This window comes from Aquarana catesbeiana, linkage group LG04 (assembly GCF_042186555.1).
Source record: "Aquarana catesbeiana isolate 2022-GZ linkage group LG04, ASM4218655v1, whole genome shotgun sequence".
Lineage (NCBI taxonomy): Eukaryota > Metazoa > Chordata > Amphibia > Anura > Ranidae > Aquarana > Aquarana catesbeiana.
Window position 1 is genome coordinate 4,751,280 of NC_133327.1, and position 22,231 is coordinate 4,773,510.

A 22,231-nucleotide genomic window follows, 5' to 3' on the forward strand; every position below is an offset into this window, starting at 1 on the left:
ATCAATCATTAAATGTCCATAGATGGAAAAGACCGATAAATAACAAAGGTGATGCAGGGTGCTTCATGCAAATCCAAAAAGTGATCTTCAAACTGTGCTCCCCCTTTTGCCAGTCAAACCGCTCACCTTGTTGAAGGGACCCCTGAGTTAACAGAAAGGTCATATACACTTTCGCCACTTGTATGTGGTCAGGGTGGTAACTTGACTGGAAAGCTGGAACTCTCTTAACCACTTGACGACCGCCTCACGCCGATGTACGTCGGCAAAGTGGCACGGACAGGCAAAATCACGTACAGGGTACGTGATTTGCCTTCCGCGGGTGGGGGGTCCGATCGGACCCCCCCCCGGTGCCCGAGGCGGTCGTCTTTTGTCCAGCGGCGATCGGTGATGAGGGGGAGACCATCCGTTCGTGGCCCCCCCCTCGCGATCGCCGCCGGCCAATGAAAACACTCCTTTGCTGCTGTATGCTAAACAGCAGCAAAGGAAGTGATGTCATCTCCCCTCGGGTCGGTATTTTCCGTTCCGGCCCGAGGAGAGAAGACATCTATGTGAGTGCACAACACACACACACACAGTAGAACATGCCAGGCATACAAAACACCCCGATCCCCCCCCCGATCGCCCCCCGATCCCCCCCCAATCACCCCCCCCCCCCCTGTCACAAACTGACACCAGCAGTTTTTTTTTGTTTTTTTTTTTTTTTTTTCTGATTACTGCATAGTGTCAGTTTGTGACAGTTACAGTGTTGGGACAGTGAGTATTACCCCCCTTTAGGTCTAGGGTACCCCCCTAACCCCCCCTAATAAAGTTTTAACCCCTTGATCACCCTCTGTCACCAGTGTCACTAAGCGATCATTTTTCTGATCGCTGTATTAGTGTCGCTGGTGACGCTAGTTAGTGAGGTAAATATTTAGGTTCGCCGTCAGCGTTTTATAGCGTCAGGGACCCCCATATACTACCTAATAAATGTTTTAACCCCTTGATTGCCCCCTAGTTAACCCTTTCACCACTGATCACCGTATAACCGTTACGGATGACGCTGGTTAGTTCGTTTATTTTTTATAGTGTCAGGGCACCCGCCGTTTATTACCAAATAAAGGTTTAGCCCCCTGATCGCCCGGCGGTGATATGCGTCGCCCCAGGCAGCGTCAGATTAGCGCCAGTACCGCTAACACCCACGCATGCAGCATACGCCTCCCTTAGTGGTATAGTATCTGATCGGATCAATATCTGATCCGATCAGATCTATACTAGCGTCCCCAGCAGTTTAGGGTTCCCAAAAACGCAGTGTTAGCGGGATCAGCCCAGATACCTGCTAGCACCTGCGTTTTGTGCCTCCGCCCAGCCCACCCAAGTGCAGTATCGATCGATCACTGTCACTTACAAAACACTAAACGCATAACTGCAGCGTTCGCAGAGTCAGGCCTGATCCCTGCGATCGCTAACAGTTTTTTTGGTAGCATTTTGGTGAACTGGCAAGCACCAGCCCCAGGCGTCAGGTTAGCGCCAGTACCGCTAACACCCACGCACGCAGCATACGCCTCCCTTAGTGGTATAGTATCTGAACGGATCAATATCTGATCCGATCAGATCTATACTAGCGTCCCCAGCAGTTTAGGGTTCCCAAAAACGCAGTGTTAGCGGGATCAGCCCAGATACCTGCTAGCACCTGCGTTTTGCCCCTCCGCCCGGCCCAGCCCAGCCCACCCAAGTGCAGTATCGATCGATCACTGACACTTACAAAACACTAAACGCATAACTGCAGCGTTCGCAGAGTCAGGCCTGATCCCTGCGATCGCTAACAGTTTTTTTTGTAGCGTTTTGGTGAACTGGCAAGCACCAGCCCCAGGCAGCGTCAGATTAGCGCCAGTACCGCTAACACCCACGCACGCACCGTACACCTCCCTTAGTGGTATAGTATCTGATCGCATCAATATCTGATCCGATCAGATCTATACTAGCGTCACCAGCAGTTTAGGGTTCCCAAAAACGCAGTGTTAGCGGGATCAGCCCAGATACCTGCTAGCACCTGCGTTTTGCCCCTCCGCCCGGCCCGGCCCAGCCCACCCAAGTGCAGTATCGATCGATCACTGACACTTACAAAACACTAAACGCATAACTGCAGCGTTCGCAGAGTCAGGCCTGATCCCTGCGATCGCTAACGTTTTTTGGTAGCGTTTTGGTGAACTGGCAAGCGCCAGCGGCCTAGTACACCCCGGTCGTAGTCAAACCAGCACTGCAGTAACACTTGGTGACGTGGCGAGTCCCATAAGTGCAGTTCAAGCTGGTGAGGTGGCAAGCACAAGTAGTGTCCCGCTGCCACCAAGAAGACAAACACAGGCCCGTCGTGCCCATAATGCCCTTCCTGCTGCATTCGCCAATCCTAATTGGGAACCCACCGCTTCTGCAGCGCCCGTACTTCCCCCATTCACATCCCCAACCAAATGCAGTCGGCTGCATGAGAGGCATTTTCTTTATGTCCTCCCGAGTACCCCTACCCAACGAACCCCCCAAAAAAGATGTCGTGTCTGCAGCAAGCGCTGATATAGGCGTGACACCCGCTATTATTGTCCCTCCTGTCCTGACAATCCTGGTCTTTGCATTGGTGAATGTTTTGAACGCTACCATTCACTAGTTGAGTATTAGCGTAGGGTACAGCATTGCACAGACTAGGCACACTTTCACAGGGTCTCCCAAGATGCCATCGCATTTTGAGAGACCCGAACCTGGAACCGGTTACCGTTATAAAAGTTAGTTACAAAAAAAGTGTAAAAAAAAAAAAAAATATGAAATAAAAAAAAATAGTTGTTGTTTTATTGTTCTCTCTCTCTCTATTCTCTCTCTCTATTGTTCTGCTCTTTTTTACTGTATTCTATTCTGCAATGTTTTATTGTTATTGTTATTGTTATTATGTTTTATCATGTTTGTTTTTCAGGTGTGTAATTATTTACACTTTACTGTGCTTTATTGTTAACCATTGTTAACCATTTTTTTGTCTTCAGGTACGCCATTCACGACTTTGAGTGGTTATACCAGAATGATGCCTGCAGGTTTAGGTATCATCTTGGTATCATTCTTTTCAGCCAGCGGTCGGCTTTCATGTAAAAGCAATCCTAGCGGCTAATTAGCCTCTAGACTGCTTTTACAAGCCGTGGGAGGGAATGCCCCCCCCCCCCACCGTCTTCCGTGTTTTTCTCTGGCTCTCCTGTCTCAACAGGGAACCTGAGAATGCAGCCGGTGATTCAGCCAGCTGACCATAGAGCTGATCAGAGACCAGAGTGGCTCCAAACATCTCTATGGCCTAAGAAACCGGAAGCTACGAGTATTTCATGACTTAGATTTCGCCGGATGTAAATAGCGCCATTGGGAAATTGGGGAAGCATTTTATCACACCGATCTTGGTGTGGTCAGATGCTTTGAGGGCAGAGGAGAGATCTAGGGTCTAATAGACCACAATTTTTTCAAAAAAGAGTACCTGTCACTACCTATTGCTATCATAGGGGATATTTACATTCCCCGAGATAACAATAAAAATGATTAAAAAAAAAAATATGAAAGGAACAGTTTAAAAGTAAGATTAAAAAAGCAAAAAAATAATAAAGAAAAAAATAAAAAAAAAAAAAAACACCCCTGTCGCCCCCTGCTCTCGCGCTAAGGCGAACGCAAGCGGCGGTCTGTCGTCAAACATAAACAGCAATTGCACCATGCATGTGAGGTATCACCGCAAAGGCCAGATCGAGTGCAGTAATTTTTCCAGTAGACCTCCTCTGTAAATCTAAAGTGGTAACCTGTAAAGGCTTTTGAAGGCTTTTAAACATGTATTTATTTTGTTGCCACTGCACGTTTGTGCGCAATTTTAAAGCATGTCATGTTTGGTATCCATGTACTCGGCCTAAGATCATCTTTTTTATTTCATCAAACATTTGGGCAATATAGCGTGTTTTAGTGCATTAAAATTAAAAAAAGTGTGTTTTTTCCCCAAAAAATGCGTTTGAAAAATCGCTGCGCAATTACTGTGTGAAAAAAAAAAATGAAACACCCACCATTTTAATCTGTAGGGCATTTGCTTTAAAAAAATATATAATGTTTGGGGGTTCAAAGTAATTTTTTTGCAAAAAAAAAAAACTTTTTCATGTAAACAATAAGTGTCAGAAAGGGCTTTGTCTTCAAGTGGTTAGAAGAGTGGGTGATGTGTGACATAAGCTTCTAAATGTTGTGCATAAAATGCCAGGACAGTTCAAAACCCCCCCAAATGACCCCATTTTGGAAAGTAGACACCCCAAGCTATTTGCTGAGAGGCATGTCGAGTCCATGGAATATTTTATATTGCGACACAAGTTGCGGGAAAGAGACAAATTTTTTTTTTTTTTTTTTTTTTTTGCACAAAGTTGTCACTAAATGATATATTGCTCAAACATGCCATGGAAATATGTGAAATTACACCCCAAAATACATTCTGCTGCTTCTCCTGAGTACGGGGATACCACATGTGTGAGACTTTTTGGGAGCCTAGCCGCGTACGGGACCCCGAAAACCAAGCACCGCCTTCAGGCTTTCTAAGGGCGTGAATTTTTGATTTCACTCTTCACTGCCTATCACAGTTTCGGAGGCCATGGAATGCCCAGGTGGCACAAAACCCCCCCAAATGACCCCATTTTGGAAAGTAGACACCCCAAGCTATTTGCTGAGAGGTATAGTGAGTATTTTGCAGACCTCACTTTTTGTCACAAAGTTTTGAAAATTGAAAAAAGAAAAAAAAAAAATGTTTTTTCTTGTCTTTCTTCATTTTCAAAAACAAATGAGAGCTGCAAAATACTCACCATGCCTTTCAGCAAATAGCTTGGGGTGTCTACTTTCCAAAATGGGGTCATTTGGGGGGGTTTTGTGCCACCTGGGCATTCCATGGCCTCCGAAACTGTGATAGGCAGTAAAGAGTGAAATCAAAAATTTTCACCCTTAGAAATCCTGAAGGCAGTGATTGGTTTTCGGGGTCCAGTACGCGGCTAGGCTCCCAAAAAGTCCCACACATGTGGTATCCCCATACTCAGGAGAAGCAGCTAAATGTATTTTGGGGTGCAATTCCACATATGCCCATGGCCTGTGTGAGCAATATATCATTTAGTGACAACTTTATGAAAAAAAAAAAAAAAAAAAAAAAAAAGTGTCACTTTCCCGCAACTTGTGTCAAAATATAAAATATTCCATGGACTCAATATGCCTCTCAGCAAATAGCTTGGGGTGTCTACTTTCCAAAATGGGGTCATTTTGGGGGGTTTTGTGCCACCTGGGCATTCCATGGCCTCCGAAACTGTGATAGGCAGTGAAGAGTGAAAGCAAAAATTTACACCCTTAGAAATCCTGAAGGCGGTGATTGGTTTTCGGGGTCCCATACGCGGCTAGGCTCCCAAAAAGTCCCACACATGTGGTATCCCCATACTCAGGAGAAGCAGCTAAATGTATTTTGGGGTGCAATTCCACATAGGCCCATGGCCTGTGTGAGCAATATATCATTTAGTGACGACTTTTTGTAAATATTTTTTTTTTTTTTTTTTTTGTCATTTTTCAATCACTTGGGACAAAAAAAATAAATATTCAATGGGTTCAACATGCCTCTCAGCAATTTCCTTGGGGTGTCTACTTTCCAAAATGGGGTCATTTGGGGGGGGTTTGTACTGCCCTGCCATTTTAGCACCTCAAGAAATGACATAGGCAGTCATAAACTAAAAGCTGTGTAAATTCCAGAAAATGTACCCTAGTTTGTAGACGCTATAACTTTTGCGCAAACCAATAAATATACGCTTATTGACATTTTTTTTACCAAAGACATGTGGCCGAATACATTTTGGCCTAAATGCATGACTAAAATTTAGTTTATTGGATTTTTTTTATAACAAAAAGTAGAAAATATCATTTTTTTTCAAAATTTTCGGTCTTTTTCCGTTTATAGCGCAAAAAATAAAAACCGCAGAGGTGATCAAATACCATCAAAAGAAAGCTCTATTTGTGGGAAGAAAAGGACGCAAATTTCGTTTGGGTACAGCATTGCATGACCGCGCAATTAGCAGTTAAAGCGACGCAGTGCCAAATTGGAAAAAGACCTCTGGTCCTTAGGCAGCATAATGGTCCGGGGCTCAAGTGGTTAAATGGGACTCAACAATTTTCATCCAAATTTGCATGGAATAAATAAAGAAGATACATAGTGCTCTCTGTATAGCTTAAAAAGTGATTTAATTTATTAAAAAGACAGGTACTCACATATATAGCACTATGACCAGTGCTAGGCATAAAGGAGCATGTTATTTACAGATGACAATGATAAGGCGGCTGCAGCGACGTCTAAACCGGGTTAAAACCAATCCGCACGCGTATCGTCCTATAGGACTTCCTCAGCGGTCTTAGGATCACCCAGGTCTGGTCGGTAATTTATATGAACCCCCTAATTTGGCCATCTGTTGTTAATTAAGTTCCGAGTGGTAGCCATCCAATCAGAGCACACCTCTCAAGAACAGGAAGTATATAGAGCTCTAAGCTATTGCCAGTTGCCATAGTGATCAGCGTCGTGATGACACGACGCCCGATCACCTGACTTCCTGCCCAAAGCGAACACCCTCCTCCTGAGTGTACACATGAGGCTGCCATCCCCTCCTATAGGATGACACTCAGGAGAGGGGCGTAGTTCAATATGTAAATGCAGCGCCATCGCGTCATCGCGATGACGCGACTTCCGGTCATGTGACTGACTGCGTCAGTGGTTACCACCTCCCTTTGTTCAGAACTCGCTGTGATAGGGTGAGGCTGGGTCACATGCTGCTGCCAGCCGCCCTACAGCTATGAGGAGTGTAAGCAAAGGAGGTGTGATGTTATTTCACCAGCAGTGGGGAATATAAAAAAGAGGAACAACAGAAAAAACCCCTATTGTCCACATAACAATGGGACGCTGGACTAACCATCACCGCAAATCATCTACAGTAGAGAGTGTAAACAAGGGAGGAAAAACACTACACCTATGCTTACTATTTAACATTAAAATACTAAATAAATTATAGTCACAGCACTAATGAAACACTGTCACCGAACGTAATAAAAAATAATAATAATAATAATAATCCAAAAAATATTCATCCCGAACCAAAATATGTTCGGAAAATTAGTAATAATTGACGTGATTTATAAGAATACACCCCCTGAACTCATCTGTTACCAACGGTACATCGATGATATCATTATGATTTGGGATGGGGATCGATCGAACCTAGACACTTTTATGAAAAAATTGGATGAGAACAATAGAAATATTGTCCTCTCCTGGAATGTGGGTTTTGACCATGTCACGTACTTGGATCTTGATATCCATATAAAAGACAATGGGTTGGAGTTGAAAAATCACTTCAAACCCACGGATCGCAATGCGTACATTCCCTTCGGGAGTTGCCACCATTTACAATGGTTGTGCAATATTCCGAAGGGACAGTTTGTGCGCATTAGGCGGAATTGCACACACGAGCAGGAATATCTTGTGCAGTCGGAGGTTCTATCGACCCGTTTTGTGCAAAAGGGATATAATAAATCGGATATTAAGAAACATATCGAGACTGTTCGTTCAATGGACAGAGCGACCTTGATTTCTAATGGCCCGAGGGTTAAACAGGACATAACAGGGAATATTCGAATTGTCTTGGACTATAACGTCCAATACAAAAAATTTGAAAAGATAGTCCGTAAATACTGGCCTATCTTGAAACAGGATAAAACACTCGGCCCTGTTCTCCCTGAACGTCCTCAGTTTGTTTATAAAAGGGCACCGTCCCTAAGAGACAAGCTAGCCCCGGGGGTTATCGACCCACCCCGTGTGTCTGTAAATAGGTTATCCAATATTCTGACAGGCTTCTACGCTTGTGGACGTTGCCCAGCTTGTAAACAAGCTAGGGGGAACATTAAAAAACGGAAAGAATTTTTTGCCACAGCAACTCAGAGGACCTACCAGATCAAAGACTTTATTACATGTTCCACGACAGGGGTGGTATACATGATGGAATGCGAATGCGGCTTGCAATACGTGGGGAGAACGTCTCGACCCCTGCATGTCCGCATTGGCGAACACATCACTAATATTAAAAAAGGATTAGACTCACACAGTGTCTCTAAACATTTTAAATTATGTCATAAACGCAGTCCTGTAAAACTTAAATTTTGGGGAGTAGAAAAGGTTATACCCCATTGGAGAGGAGGTAACTTCATTAGACAACTGAGCCGCCGTGAGTCTTTTTGGGTGTATGAGACGCATGTCGGAGTACCCACGGGGCTTAATGTTGAGTTCGATCTGAACTGCTTCATTTCCGATCGATAATTAGTACATATGATTGACATGTCTTTTGGCTTATTATGGGGAGTACAGGACTATTAATGGTTTACTTATTAATGGATGATGATTTTATTGTTAAAGGCGGTTGCAGGGAATTGTCTACTAAGTACTTTTAATAGATTTATTCTTATTTTTATGATAATGTTTGGATTTTTTTATTACTAATTTTCCGAACATATTTTGGTTCGGGATTAATTAAATCCAGCTATATTATTTTTGAATATTTTTTGGATTATTATTATTATTATCATTTTTTATTACGTTCGGTGACAGTGTTTCATTAGTGCTGTGACTATAATTTATTTAGTATTTTAATGTTAAATAGTAAGCATAGGTGTAGTGTTTTTCCTCCCTTGTTTACACTCTCTACTGTAGATGAAATAACATCTCTTAGTTTATTATTGCGGTGATGGTTAGTCCAGCGTCCCATTGTTATGTGGACAATAGGGGTTTTTTCTGTTGTTCCTCTTTTTTATATTCCCCACTGCTGGTGAAATAACATCACACCTCCTTTGCTTACACTCCTCATAGCTGTAGGGCGGCTGGCAGCAGCATGTGACCCAGCCTCACCCTATCACAGCGAGTTCTGAACAAAGGGAGGTGGTAACCACTGACGCAGTCAGTCACATGACCGGAAGTCGCGTCATCGCGATGACGCGATGGCGCTGCATTTACATATTGAACTACGCCCCTCTCCTGAGTGTCATCCTATAGGAGGGGATGGCAGCCTCATGTGTACACTCAGGAGGAGGGTGTTCACTTTGGGCAGGAAGTCAGGTGATCGGGCGTCGTGTCATCACGACGCTGATCACTATGGCAACTGGCAATAGCTTAGAGCTCTATATACTTCCTGTTCTTGAGAGGTGTGCTCTGATTGGATGGCTACCACTCGGAACTTAATTAACAACAGATGGCCAAATTAGGGGGTTCATATAAATTACCGACCAGACCTGGGTGATCCTAAGACCGCTGAGGAAGTCCTATAGGACGATACGCGTGCGGATTGGTTTTAACCCGGTTTAGACGTCGCTGCAGCCGCCTTATCATTGTCATCTGTAAATAACATGCTCCTTTATGCCTAGCACTGGTCATAGTGCTATATATGTGAGTACCTGTCTTTTTAATAAATTAAATCACTTTTTAAGCTATACAGAGAGCACTATGTATCTTCTTTATTTATTCCATGCAAATTTGGATGAAAATTGTTGAGTCCCATTTAAGAGAGTTCCAGCTTTCCAGTCAAGTTACCACCCTGACCACATACAAGTGGCGAAAGTGTATATGACCTTTCTGTTAACTCAGGGGTCCCTTCAACAAGGTGAGCGGTTTGACTGGCAAAAGGGGGAGCACAGTTTGAAGATCACTTTTTGGATTTGCATGAAGCACCCTGCATCACCTTTGTTATTTATCGGTCTTTTCCATCTATGGACATTTAATGATTGATTGTGTTATCTAGCGCTGCACTATATGATTACATTTGCATTACTAGAAAGGATTTATATATTTGCCTTTAGTGTTCAGCAGCTCGGTTTGTGTTTTGATGGTTATTGCGCTGACTGTTTGTCCTTTTGAGTATCTAATATCTTAACATGGATTTCTTAAAATCCATTAAAGTAGATAAAATCCATTCACTAAAATCTCATAGGAGATTTAACATGTTCATGTAATTGAAAAAAATATTTTCAATTAATTCAAATCTGCCATTTTCATTAAAACAATCCCTGATGAGCCTGCCATGAAGGTCCTTATTCAGGAACTTCCTGTTATGGGGTGAGAACACTGTCCCTGTCTCCCAGGTGTCTACAAAGGACCATTATAACACACATTAGGCAGGCCCCTCCGGGAGATGCCATACAACCATCGGTGGACTGCATATACAGTAAACAGGACAAAGAATAAAAAATGTTGATGGCAAGGAAAATAACACATGGCAATTGTTTTTGATACAAAAATATTTTATCCAGTTTGGCCTTACATTAACATTAACTGAAAGAAAGAAACAGAACACATTTAAATACTCTATATATCTGAAAAGTCTAAAGTTGGACTAAGTTCATAATTTACATAAAAGTTCAATATTGTTCAAAATGAATAGTAATTATAACGGTACAATTTTAAATCAGTTGCTTTAAGGTATGTAAATCTTCCTGGGTTCTGCTGGTGAATGGTTTTGTAAATACTGCCCATTGAAGTTTAGGGGCCAACTTTTGTTATACAATTCTGGCCATTTGTGGGATTAATAATCAAGCTTGTGTCTGAACAAAGGATATCCTTCTATAGTGTGTACTCACCTCAATTAAAAGCATTAAGCGTCATTTCTGTCTGCTGCCTCGTTCCTCTGCTATCAGCTATCTCACAAGTTCTCCTGACACCAAGAGAAAAATGGTGACAGGGAAGGGACCTCCAGCAAATTGGCAGCTTCAGCTCTGTTCCTGTGAGCTGTGTAGAGGGGTATGTGTCTCTTCCCTCCAATCAGCTCTCAGAATTCTCCTCACTGAACTCTGCAGAGTGTAATTTCAGCTCTCCGCCCCGTTTTCTGAAATATCAGACACACTTTATAAATTCAGCACTTTGAACAGTTGTAGAGAAGAGAAGACTGCAGATAGAAAGGTACACCTTATTTAGGAGGATTTGTTTTATCTCTATGTATCACCTGAGGCCAGTCACTACCTCAAAATTTTCCTCAAAGTTAAAGTCCACACACCTGATGGAACGGTCTTGCGTGACTCTGAAACGTTTTTGTCCTTTGCTGTGATGTGATCATTGGATAAAGCATTGGATCCTCTTATGGAGTTCCCTTGTGTGCTGATGACATATCCTTTGCTCTGATTCATTCTGGTCTCCAGTTGGTGGCCATTTCAGCACCCACTTACTCTACAGCCAGTTACGGGAACACAAGCTTTGGGAATATTGTTCAGGACACATTTTGCTCAGAATAATTTCTTCCCAATGGAAGGATGTAATCAAAAACAATGTAAACAAGTAATGGCAAAACTCAGGCTGGTCTCAATATTTCCTCAAAGTAAAAGTCGACATATGATTCCAAAATGTCAGCTTGTTGGTCCAATCATCTCCCCAGTCACAATAAGCAGATCATAGTGATATCAGAGGATAATCAAGACTAGATTTATATTGTTTACCCTGCACTTGGACCAACTGTTTTCTCCCACCCATTTGTTTCCCCACTGACTGGCCTGTTTCACACAGGATAGTTGCACAGGGCAGGCCAAGACTGGGGGGTCGCTCCACTCTACAGCTCTGTAGACTGGGTTCACACTATTGTGAATTGGGTGCGGGTTTCCCCGAATCCAAATTGCATGTCAGGATCCTGTGACCGGCACTTAATGGTGCCAGTTCACACAGCTCCGGGACAGCTGCGGAGTGAATTACACAGGAGTCGTGTGCGTCTTCTGGTCCATTTCAGGTTTGAATTCAGCCAAAAATAACATAAAATGGTGAACAGGGATGCAACGGACCCCTGCTGTGAGCCGCTCTGCACTGAAATGTGAAGCCTGAAAGAGTAGAGCTAACTGTGTCAGTATTATGTAGCTTAGTTGTAAAGTAGGTATACGGCAATTGTGGGTGAAAAATGCAAACATAGGGGTTGATTTACTAAAGGCAAATAGACTGTGCACTTTGGAAAGTGCAGTTGCCCTCTACAAGTGGAGTTGCTTCAGAGATTAGTAAATGAGGTAAGGCTTCACTTTGAAAAGAGTACCCAATCACATGCAAGGAAAGTTTTAAAAAAATAGCATTTTTGCTTGCACATGATTGGATGATGGGAGTCAGCAGAATTTCTGCTCATTTACTAAGCTCTGGAGTAGGGATGAGCTTCGAGTTCGAGTCGAACTCATGTTCTACTCGAACATTGGCTGTTCGCAAGTTCGCCGAACAGCGAACAATTTGGGGTGTTCGCGGCAAATTCGAATGCCGCGGAACACCCTTTAAAAGTCTATGGGAGAAATCAAAAGTGCTAATTTTAAAGGCTTATATGCAAGTTATTGTCATAAAAAGTGTTTGGGGACCCGGGTCCTGCCCCAGGGGACATGGATCAATGCAAAAAAAAGTTTTAAAAACGGACGTTTTTTCAGGAGCAGTGATTTTATTAATGCTTAAAGTCAAACAATAAAAGTGTAATATCCCTTTAAATTTCGTACCTGGGGGGTGTCTATAGTATGCCTGTAAAGGGGCGCATGTTTCCTGTGTTTAGAACAGTCTGACAGCAAAATGACATTTGGAAGGAAAAAACTCATTTAAAACTACCCGCGGCTATTGCATTGCCGACAATACACATAGAAGTTCATTGATAAAAACGGCATGGGAATTCCCCACAGGGCAACCCCGAACCAAAATAAAAAAAAAAAATGATGTGGGGGTCCCCCTAAATTCCATACAAGGCCCTTCGGGTCTGGTATGGATATTAAGGGGAACCCCAGCCAAAATTTAAAAAAAAAATTGACGTGGGGTTCCCCCTAAATTCCATACCAGACCCTTCAGGTCTGGTATGGATTTTAAGGGGAACCCCGCGCCAAAAAAAAAAAAAAAAAACGGCGTGGGGTCCCCCTAAAAATCCATACCAGACCCTTATCCGAGCACGCAACCTGGCAGGCCGCAGGAAAAGAGGGGGGGACGAGAGTGCGGCCCCCCCCCCCTCCTGAACCGTACCAGGCCACATGCCCTCAACATTGGGAGGGTGCTTTGGGGTAGCCCCCCAAAGCACCTTGTCCCCATGTTGATGAAGACAAGGGCCTCATCCCCACAACCGTGGCCGGTGGTTGTGGGGGTCTGCGGGCGGGGGGCTTATCGGAATCTGGAAGCCCCCTTTACCAAGGGGACCCCCAGATCCCGGCCCCCCCCCCTGTGTGAAATGGTAAGGGGTTACTTACCCCTACCATTTCACTAAAAAACTGTCAAAAATGTTAAAAATGACAAGAGACAGTTTTTGACAATTCCTTTATTTAAATGCTTCTTCTTTCTTCCTTCATCTTCTTCTTCTTCTGGTTCTTCTGGCTCTTCTGGTTCTTCCTCCGGCGTTCTCGTCCAGCATCTCCTCCGCGGCGTCTTCTATCTTCTTCTCCTCGGGCCGCTCCGCACCCATGGCATGAGGGGGGAGGCTCCCGCTCTTCTCTTCATCTTCTTCTTCATCTTCATCTTCTTCTTCATCTTCTTCTTCTTCTTCTTCTTCTCTTCTTCATCTCTTCTTCCTTCTTCATTTCTTCTGCGGGCCGCTCCGCATCCATGCATGGAGGGAGGCTCCCGCTGTGTGACGGCGTCTCTTCGTCTGACGGTTCTTAAATAACGGGGGGCGGGGCCATCCGGTGACCCCGCCCCCCTCTGACGCACGGTGAATTGACGGGACTTCCCTGTGACGTCACGGGGAATGCCACAGGGAAGTCCCGTCATGTCCCGTGCGTCAGAGGGGGGCGGGGTCACCGGGTGGCCCCGCCCCCCGTTATTTAAGAACCGTCAGACGAAGAGACGCCGTCACACAGCGGGAGCCTCCCTCCATGCATGGATGCGGAGCGGCCCGCAGAAGAAATGAAGAAGGAAGAAGAGATGAAGAAGAGAAGAAGAAGAAGAAGAAGAAGATGAAGAAGAAGATGAAGATGAAGAAGAAGATGAAGAGAAGAGCGGGAGCCTCCCCCCTCATGCCATGGGTGCGGAGCGGCCCGAGGAGAAGAAGATAGAAGACGCCGCGGAGGAGATGCTGGACGAGAACGCCGGAGGAAGAACCAGAAGAGCCAGAAGAACCAGAAGAAGAAGAAGATGAAGGAAGAAAGAAGAAGCATTTAAATAAAGGAATTGTCAAAAACTGTCTCTTGTCATTTTTAACATTTTTGACAGTTTTTTAGTGAAATGGTAGGGGTAAGTAACCCCTTACCATTTCACACAGGGGGGGGGCCGGGATCTGGGGGTCCCCTTGGTAAAGGGGGCTTCCAGATTCCGATAAGCCCCCCGCCCGCAGACCCCCACAACCACCGGCCACGGTTGTGGGGATGAGGCCCTTGTCTTCATCAACATGGGGACAAGGTGCTTTGGGGGGCTACCCCAAAGCACCCTCCCAATGTTGAGGGCATGTGGCCTGGTACGGTTCAGGAGGGGGGGGGGGCCGCACTCTCGTCCCCCCCTCTTTTCCTGCGGCCTGCCAGGTTGCGTGCTCGGATAAAGGTCTGGTATGGATTTTTAGGGGGACCCCACGCCGTTTTTTTTTTTTTTTTTTTGGCGCGGGGTTCCCCTTAAAATCCATACCAGACCTGAAGGGTCTGGTATGGAATTTAGGGGGAACCCCACGTCAATTTTTTTTTTAAATTTTGGCTGGGGTTCCCCTTAATATCCATACCAGACCTGAAGGGCCTTGTATGGAATTTAGGGGGACTCCCACATCATTTTTTTTTTTTAATTTTGGTTCGGGGTTGCCCTGTGGGGAATTCCCATACCGTTTTTATCAATGAACTTCTATGTGTATTGTCGGCAATGCAATAGCCGCGGTAGTTTTAAATGAGTTTTTTCCTTCAAAATGTCATTTTGCTGTCAGACTGTTCTAAACACGGGAAACATGCGCCCCTTTACAGGCATACTATAGACACCCCCCAGGTATGAAATTTAAAGGGATATTACACTTTTATTGTTTGACTTTAAGCATTATTAAAATCACTGCTCCTGAAAAAACGGCCGTTTTTAAAACTTTTTTTTGCATTGATCCATGTCCCCTGGGGCAGGACCCAGGTCCCCAAACACTTTTATTGACAATAACTTGCATATTAGCCTTTAAAATTAGCACTTTTGATTATTCATGTTCGTGTCCCATAGACTTTAACGGTGTTCGCGTGTTCGAACGAATTTTTTTCCTGTTCGCATGTTCTGGTGCGAACCGAACAGGGGGGTGTTCGGCTCATCCCTACTCTGGAGCAACTGCACTTGCATAGTGCAACTGCACTTTGCAAAGTGCACAGTCTGTTTGCCTTTAGTAAATCAACCCCATAGTGCCAACACAGTAATAATGAGGACTCAAGTAAATTGCTCAAGTCAGCAACTTGAATTTGGTGACTGTGCACTAAACCTAGGAGCTGTACCAACTGATGTCAAAGCCAGTGTTGGCTATGCAGAATAATTCTCTTATTTCTGAGGTATGTGACTGAACAAGGCAAGTGAATCCCTTTTATTCTAAGAGAGCTCTACTGTGCTAAAAAATGGCAAATTCTGGGGAGATTTTGGAAAAGTGAAATTGATAAAGTTTACTAATTACTACTTAAAGTGGACCCGGACTTTAAAATGTAGATGTGAATGTAGTCCACTTTCCAAGTGCCCCCCACACTCATCATTTCCGAAAAGCAACATAAAAGTTTAAGAAAAAAATCAGTAGGGTGGGGTGGGGGCTACATAGTATACTTACATATAAGTCGAGTTTTTTAGCACATTTTTTTGTGCTGAAAGTGCCCCCCTCGACTTATACTCGAGTCAAGCACTTTTCTGCAGCAAAAAATTTCATTTTCTGAACTGATTTTGGGGCCCCATATCTCAGGGCCACTTGGTGCTAGGAACCCCAAATATGGTGTGCAAACCCAGTGGAACTGGTACCACAACATATCCAAAGCTGGGGATCTTAGCACCAAGTGGCCCTGAGATACAGGGCCCCAAAATAGGTTCGGAAAATGTAATTCTCTGCTGCAGAAAAGTGCTTGACATTTTCTGAACCGATTTTTGGTGCTAGTTCCACTGGGTTTGCACACCAAATGTGGGGTTCCTAGCACTAAGTGGCCCCAAGATACGGGGCCCCAAAGTCGGTCAACTGTGTCCATCTGCAGCAATGTCATTTCGGGACACTTTGGGTTCAGAGACCCCAAATTTTGGCTGCAGCTAGGGGGCATCTAGGAACACTTAACTACTGAGTTTGAAGTTCGGGGGACCTATGGCTGCAAATGGGCACAGTGAGACATGCAAATGGGCACAGTGAGGCTGCAAATGGGCATTGTTGACCCTCTTTTCCACTTACAGTAGCTGTGCATTTCTCACCCTCGTCTTATACTCGGGTCAATAAGTTTTTCCCATTTTTTTGTGGTAAATTAGGGCCTCGACTTATACTAGGAACGACTTATACTTGAGTATATACGGTACCTTTCCCTTCAATTTAGGCACCCAGACAAGGGACACTTCATCTATATTCCATCAAGAACTGGGGAACATAGAGTACTCCAAATCCCACTAAGAAGACATTCCCAGTACTGTGTTGTAGCATCTCCTCAGAAGATTCTGAGTTTCTTAGGATCGTATTAATGGAGGAATGACATCACCATTGCACAACTGAGGCTGAAAGAAATGTGAGTTTTTTCCAAGTTTGTGGTTTTGCCTCAGTCTTCTTGTAAAAGAGGATAAAGGTACTTTAGGCGTGTTCAGAGGGTGGTGATAAATGGGGAGTACTCAGAATGGTCAGGGGTGGGTAGTGGGGTTCCCCAGGGTTCTGTGCTGGGACCAATCCTATTTAATTTGTTCATAAACGACCTGGAGGATGGGATAAACAGTTCAATCTCTGTATTTGCAGACGATACTAAGCTAAGCAGGGCAATAACTTCTCCGCAGGATGTGGAAATCTTGCAAAAAGACCTGAACAAATTAATGGGGTGGGCGACTACATGGCAAATGAGGTTCAATGTAGAAAAATGTAAAATAATGCATTTGGGTGGCAAAAATATGAATGCAATCTATACACTGGGGGGAGAACCTCTGGGGGAATCTAGGATGGAAAAGGACCTGGGGGTCCTAGTGGATGATAGGCTCAGCAATGGCATGCAATGCCAAGCTGCTGCTAATAAAGCAAACAGAATATTGTCATGCATTAAAAGGGGGATCAACTGCAGAGATAAAACGATAATTCTCCCGCTCTACAAGACTCTGGTCCGCCCGCACCTGGAGTATGCTGTCCAGTTCTGGGCACCAGTCCTCAGGAGGGACGTACTGGAAATGGAGCGAGTACAAAGAAGGGCAACAAAGCTAATAAAGGGTCTGGAGGATCTTAGTTATGAGGAAAGGTTGGGAGCACTGAACTTATTCTCTCTGGAGAAGAGACGCTTGAGAGGGGATATGATTTCAATTTACAAATACTGTACTGGTGACCCCACAATAGGGATAAAACTTTTTCGCAGAAGAGAGTTTAATAAGACTTGTGGCCACTCATTACAATTAGAAGAAAAGAGGTTTAACCTTAAACTATGTAGAGGGTTCTTTACTGTAAGAGCGGCAAGGATGTGGAATTCCCTTCCACAGGTGGTGGTCTCAGCGGGGAGCATTGATAGCTTCAAGAAACTATTAGATAATCACCTGAATGACCGCAATATACAGGGATATGTAATGTAATACTGACACATAATCACAAACATAGGTTGGACTTGATGGACTTGTGTCTTTTTTCAACCTCACCTACTATGTAACTATGTAACTATATATCCAACAAATCATCTTTGTATTAAAGTAAATAAGTAATTACTTACCTGGTGTGGGTAGTTATGTGCCTGAGTCGTCTTATCTTGAGACTTTTTGACTGGAGACAGATACATGTTGTGTAGAGCACGAGCCAAAGAATAAACTGCTTCATATACTCGATCAGTTAAACCAAGGTTTTGGAAACTAGTGAAATCACTGATACGTTCAGTCCCGGAGCAGTTGCGAAGTAGAGGACATTTATATATTCTCATATAGATTGTATTAAGGGGGTCATTCATTGTACAATGAAAATTTACCAGCCATATATGTCCTAGTAACCTGTCCTCAGGATCAAATCTATCATAGAAATGCTTCATATCAGGAACAGGAAGAGCAAAAAATTCTAAAGACAGACTACCTTCAAGAACCTTTCTGTAATGCTCCACAAGAAATGTTTTTGAAGCATATATTGGTCCAAAAATTAAAGTCTTATCATGGAGCACATCTCTTAGCTTTGCTAAACTATCAGCCATGAACGAAGAAAAGGACCCACAAAGGATTATAACCTGAGCAGATGATCTTCTAATTATCTCAATGTTGTTTTTTAAAATGTCATCTACAGCACTTAGTACAACATACCTTATCTTTATCATGTAGGCAAAACAAATGCCCTTTATAGCCAGATATTGGATCAGAAGCTGGGTTTCTTCATCACCACTGTCATCATCAGATGATAGAACTCCAACCCATGTCCAGCCAAAGATTTGTAGAAGACTTGATAGATTCAAATAAATGGCCTTGTTACTCTGAACAGTCCGGAAAAATGATGGGTAGTTATTCTTGTTACTTAATACATAGCTGGTTGCACCATAGCTGATCTACAAAAGAGTTCCTGGATTTCTTAATACAATTGAAACCATATGAAAAACAAAAGTTTTAGAAACAGGGAAATATGACATTGTGCTTAATTTTGCCTCTGAGGATTTTTTTAATCTATAAAAATAATAATAAAAGTGTAGCGCTATAATTCACATTTACAAATGTGCGTGTCGCAATACGTATGTGCGTACAAAAATAGTGATTGCTACCAAAACATGTATGACCATGATATGGATAAATGACAAATAATTAAACCGTGTTAATCGCATGAAAAATTAAAAATTAAGATGAGCAATAATAAAGGTTAGTGATCAAATGTGCCAGTGGTAAGAAACCAATACTGGTTACATAAAACAAACATCATAAATAGTAACTGTCCATATTGTGTAGAAAAAATAGTGAAGAAAACATCAGCATAGTTCTATGGGGGTGATGTGTGGCCAGATGGTGGTAAAAACTCCCAAATTCACAGAGGGATGATTGCACCAGATCTGACGAATAGGTAGAAAGAAGACCACAAGTGTGTATGGATTGTACATCAGTGCCGGGGCCAACACCAGAAGTAGAGGAGGCTTACCGGAACTAGTTGACCTGTAATGGTGTACGCCAGACAAGTCAAAAAGGCTTAGTAACCACTGGTTCTGAAAGATGTGTCTTGTCAGATGTCATCAACACATGGTGGGGAAGGGGACATCAGACACCAGACTTGTCTGGCGTACGCCATTACAGGTCAACTAGTTCCGGTAAGCCTCCTCTACTTCTGGTGTTGGCCCCGGCACTGATGTACAATCCATACACACTTGTGGTCTTCTTTCTACCTATTCATCAGATCTGGTTCAATCATCCATCTGTGAATTTGGGAGTTTTTTCCACCATCTGGCCACTCATCACCCCCATAGAACTATGCTGATGTTTTCTTCACTATTTTTTCTACACAATATGGACAGTTACTATTTATGATTTTACTTTGATGTTTGTTTTATGTAACCAGTATTGGTTTCTTACCACTGGCACATTTCATCACTAACCTTTATTATTGCTCATCTTAATTTTTAATTTTTCATGCGATTAACACGGTTTAATTATTTGTCATTTATCCATATCATGGTCATACATGTTTTGGTAGCAACCACTATTTTTGTACGCACATACGTATTGCGACACACACGTTTGTAAATGTGAATTATAGCGCTACACTTTTATTATTATTTTTATATATTACTTACCTTTAGTCTATAGGTGTGTTGGTTGCTATTTTTTTTCCTTTTTTTCAGTTTAAATGCAGCGCCGTACTTTATTCTTGGATTTTTTTAACCTACCTGATTTTTTTTATGATTTCTGTATGTTTCCTGTATGTAAATTTTAAAGTGAAGAAATAATTGATTTGTCCTTTAATGACGGATATTATTTTGTCTCGCTATTTTATTTACATATAACTATAAAATGCAATATAAATGATCCTCAAGGGGGTGAGTTAATACATCTTATTTTATATTTACATTTGTACTCATACCTTTACATATGTCTGGCAAAAATTGTGGAATGTTAGCCATTTTTGCTGATCCAACACCAGAAAAAACAGCATACCAAGTTGAGGCCACAATCCATAACCAAACACTACAATGAAATGGAGACAACAAGGTTTCTGAACAACTATCCCTACCATGGAACTTTTTTTTTTTTGGGGGGGGGGGGGGGCTGAGCAGCAGCACAGAAAATGTATTCCAAATTGACGACAAAATGAATTCAGCATATTATTAGAAACTATTGGGGAAAGAAATGCATTAATCAGCCTAGAAGCTGTGCATGGGGTGCGCTGGAACATTCTGACATGAAAATGTTTCTGTAGCAGCAGAAAACAGTGAAGGTTCTAGAGTGGCCATCACAATCTCCTAACCTCAACATCATAGATCTACTTTGGGGACATCTCAGATATCCAGTTCATGCTATAAAACCTAAGAATTTACAGGATATGAAGGCTTTTGCCAAGAAGAATGGACAGCTTTACCACATTAGCTTGTCTAAAATAGAAAAAAAAATGTTATGACCAGATGCAATCTGCCAACTCAATTCCTTAGAAAATGGGGACTATACAAAAAGATTTAAAAGGTGTGCTAAATTTAAAATACAAATAGATTTTTTCAGTTGCAATATGCTTGCTATTTCCCTCAAAACTATTGGCCTATTCAAAAGAGCATTAAAACTGGGCTGAAAATCTGTACATGCTTTCTTTTTGGGAAATAATAACCCAACTTTTTTGTAAGGTGCAATTTGCCTGCTCTGTGGCTCCTATAAAGAGACTAGAGATGGGCCGAACACCCACCTGTTCGGTTTGCAGCAGAACTCCAGAACAGAGGAAAAGTTCTGACCCGAACAGCAAACCCTATTAAAGTCTATGGGACCCGAACTTGAAAAATCAAAAGTCCCCATTTTGAAGTGTTATATGCAAGTAATTGGCCATAAAAGGGATATGGGGATCTGGGTACTGGCCTAGGGGGACATGCATCAATGCAAATTTTTTTTCTAAAAACAATTGTTTTCTTCAGGACCAGTCATTTTAATGATGCTTAAAGGACAACAATAAAAATGAAAAAAATACTTTAAATATAGTGCCTGGGGGGTCCCCTTATTATACCTGCAAAAGGGCACATCTGTAGCATGCTTAGAACATGCTGCAGCAAAAAAATGACATTTCTAAATCACATCGGCACCCGGCTATTGAAAAACAAAATAAGAAATAAATGGCGTGGGGTCCCCTTCCCCTTTGGGTCTGGTATGGATTTTAAGGGGAACCCAATAACAAAATTGAGGTTCAAGGGGGAGGGGCACTCGTCTCCCCCTTTCTTGAGCTGCCAGGCTGCATGCTCGAATAAGGGTCTGGTAAGGATTTATTTTTCATTTTGGGGGGGCCCATGGCGTTTTTTTTTAATTTTGGTGTGGGGTCCCCCTTAAAATCCATACCAAACCCGAAGAGACCCCACACACCGCATTTTTTAAATTTTTTAATTTTTTTTACCTGCAATTTTTTTTATTTAATTCAGCTGTCAGCGGGAAGCTCATTGACAGCTAATGACTCATCATTGTTAGGGATGCCATGACCGGCTTCCTGGCCCCGATCCTTAACAATCAGCTTTTACCATGCCCCGATAGGGCAAAGATTTGTGCAGCGTATTGCAGGGCGTTTTCGGCGGGGTGAACACCCTACAAATTTGGGTGTTCCCCGAATCGTGCGGACAGCCAGTGTTCGGCCCAAACTTATACTCAGGCCGAACTGTTCACCCAACTATAATAGAGATCTGGCCGAATCTTTATTCAGCTTGCTCTCTCCTTCAGGAATTTCAGCCTATCCAATAAAGGCATAGTAGCATTGTAAAAATGTGTTAAGTAGTTGAAAGCCCTTCCATATACCCAGTGAATTGAATAGCCTCAGGTAGGGATGAGCTTCGTGTTCGAGTCGAACCCATGTTCGACTCGAACATCGGCTGTTTGCCCGTTCGCCGAATTGCGAACGATATGGGCCGTTCGCGCCAAATTCGTGTGGCGCGTCACGGCCCATAATTCACTGCGGCATCG

At 43.1% G+C, this 22,231-nt stretch overlaps 1 protein-coding gene across 1 annotated transcript in view; it reads right to left on the reverse strand.

Moving 5' to 3' along the window:
- The window catches only part of LOC141141102 (vomeronasal type-2 receptor 26-like), an 88,917-nt gene that overhangs the window by 23,147 nt on the left and 43,539 nt on the right, over positions 1 to 22,231 (reverse strand). The window contains exon 4 of the mRNA XM_073628811.1: positions 17,848 to 18,657. Within this exon, the coding sequence (XP_073484912.1) occupies positions 17,848 to 18,657 (810 nt within the window). The remainder of the gene's footprint in view (positions 1 to 17,847; positions 18,658 to 22,231) is intronic.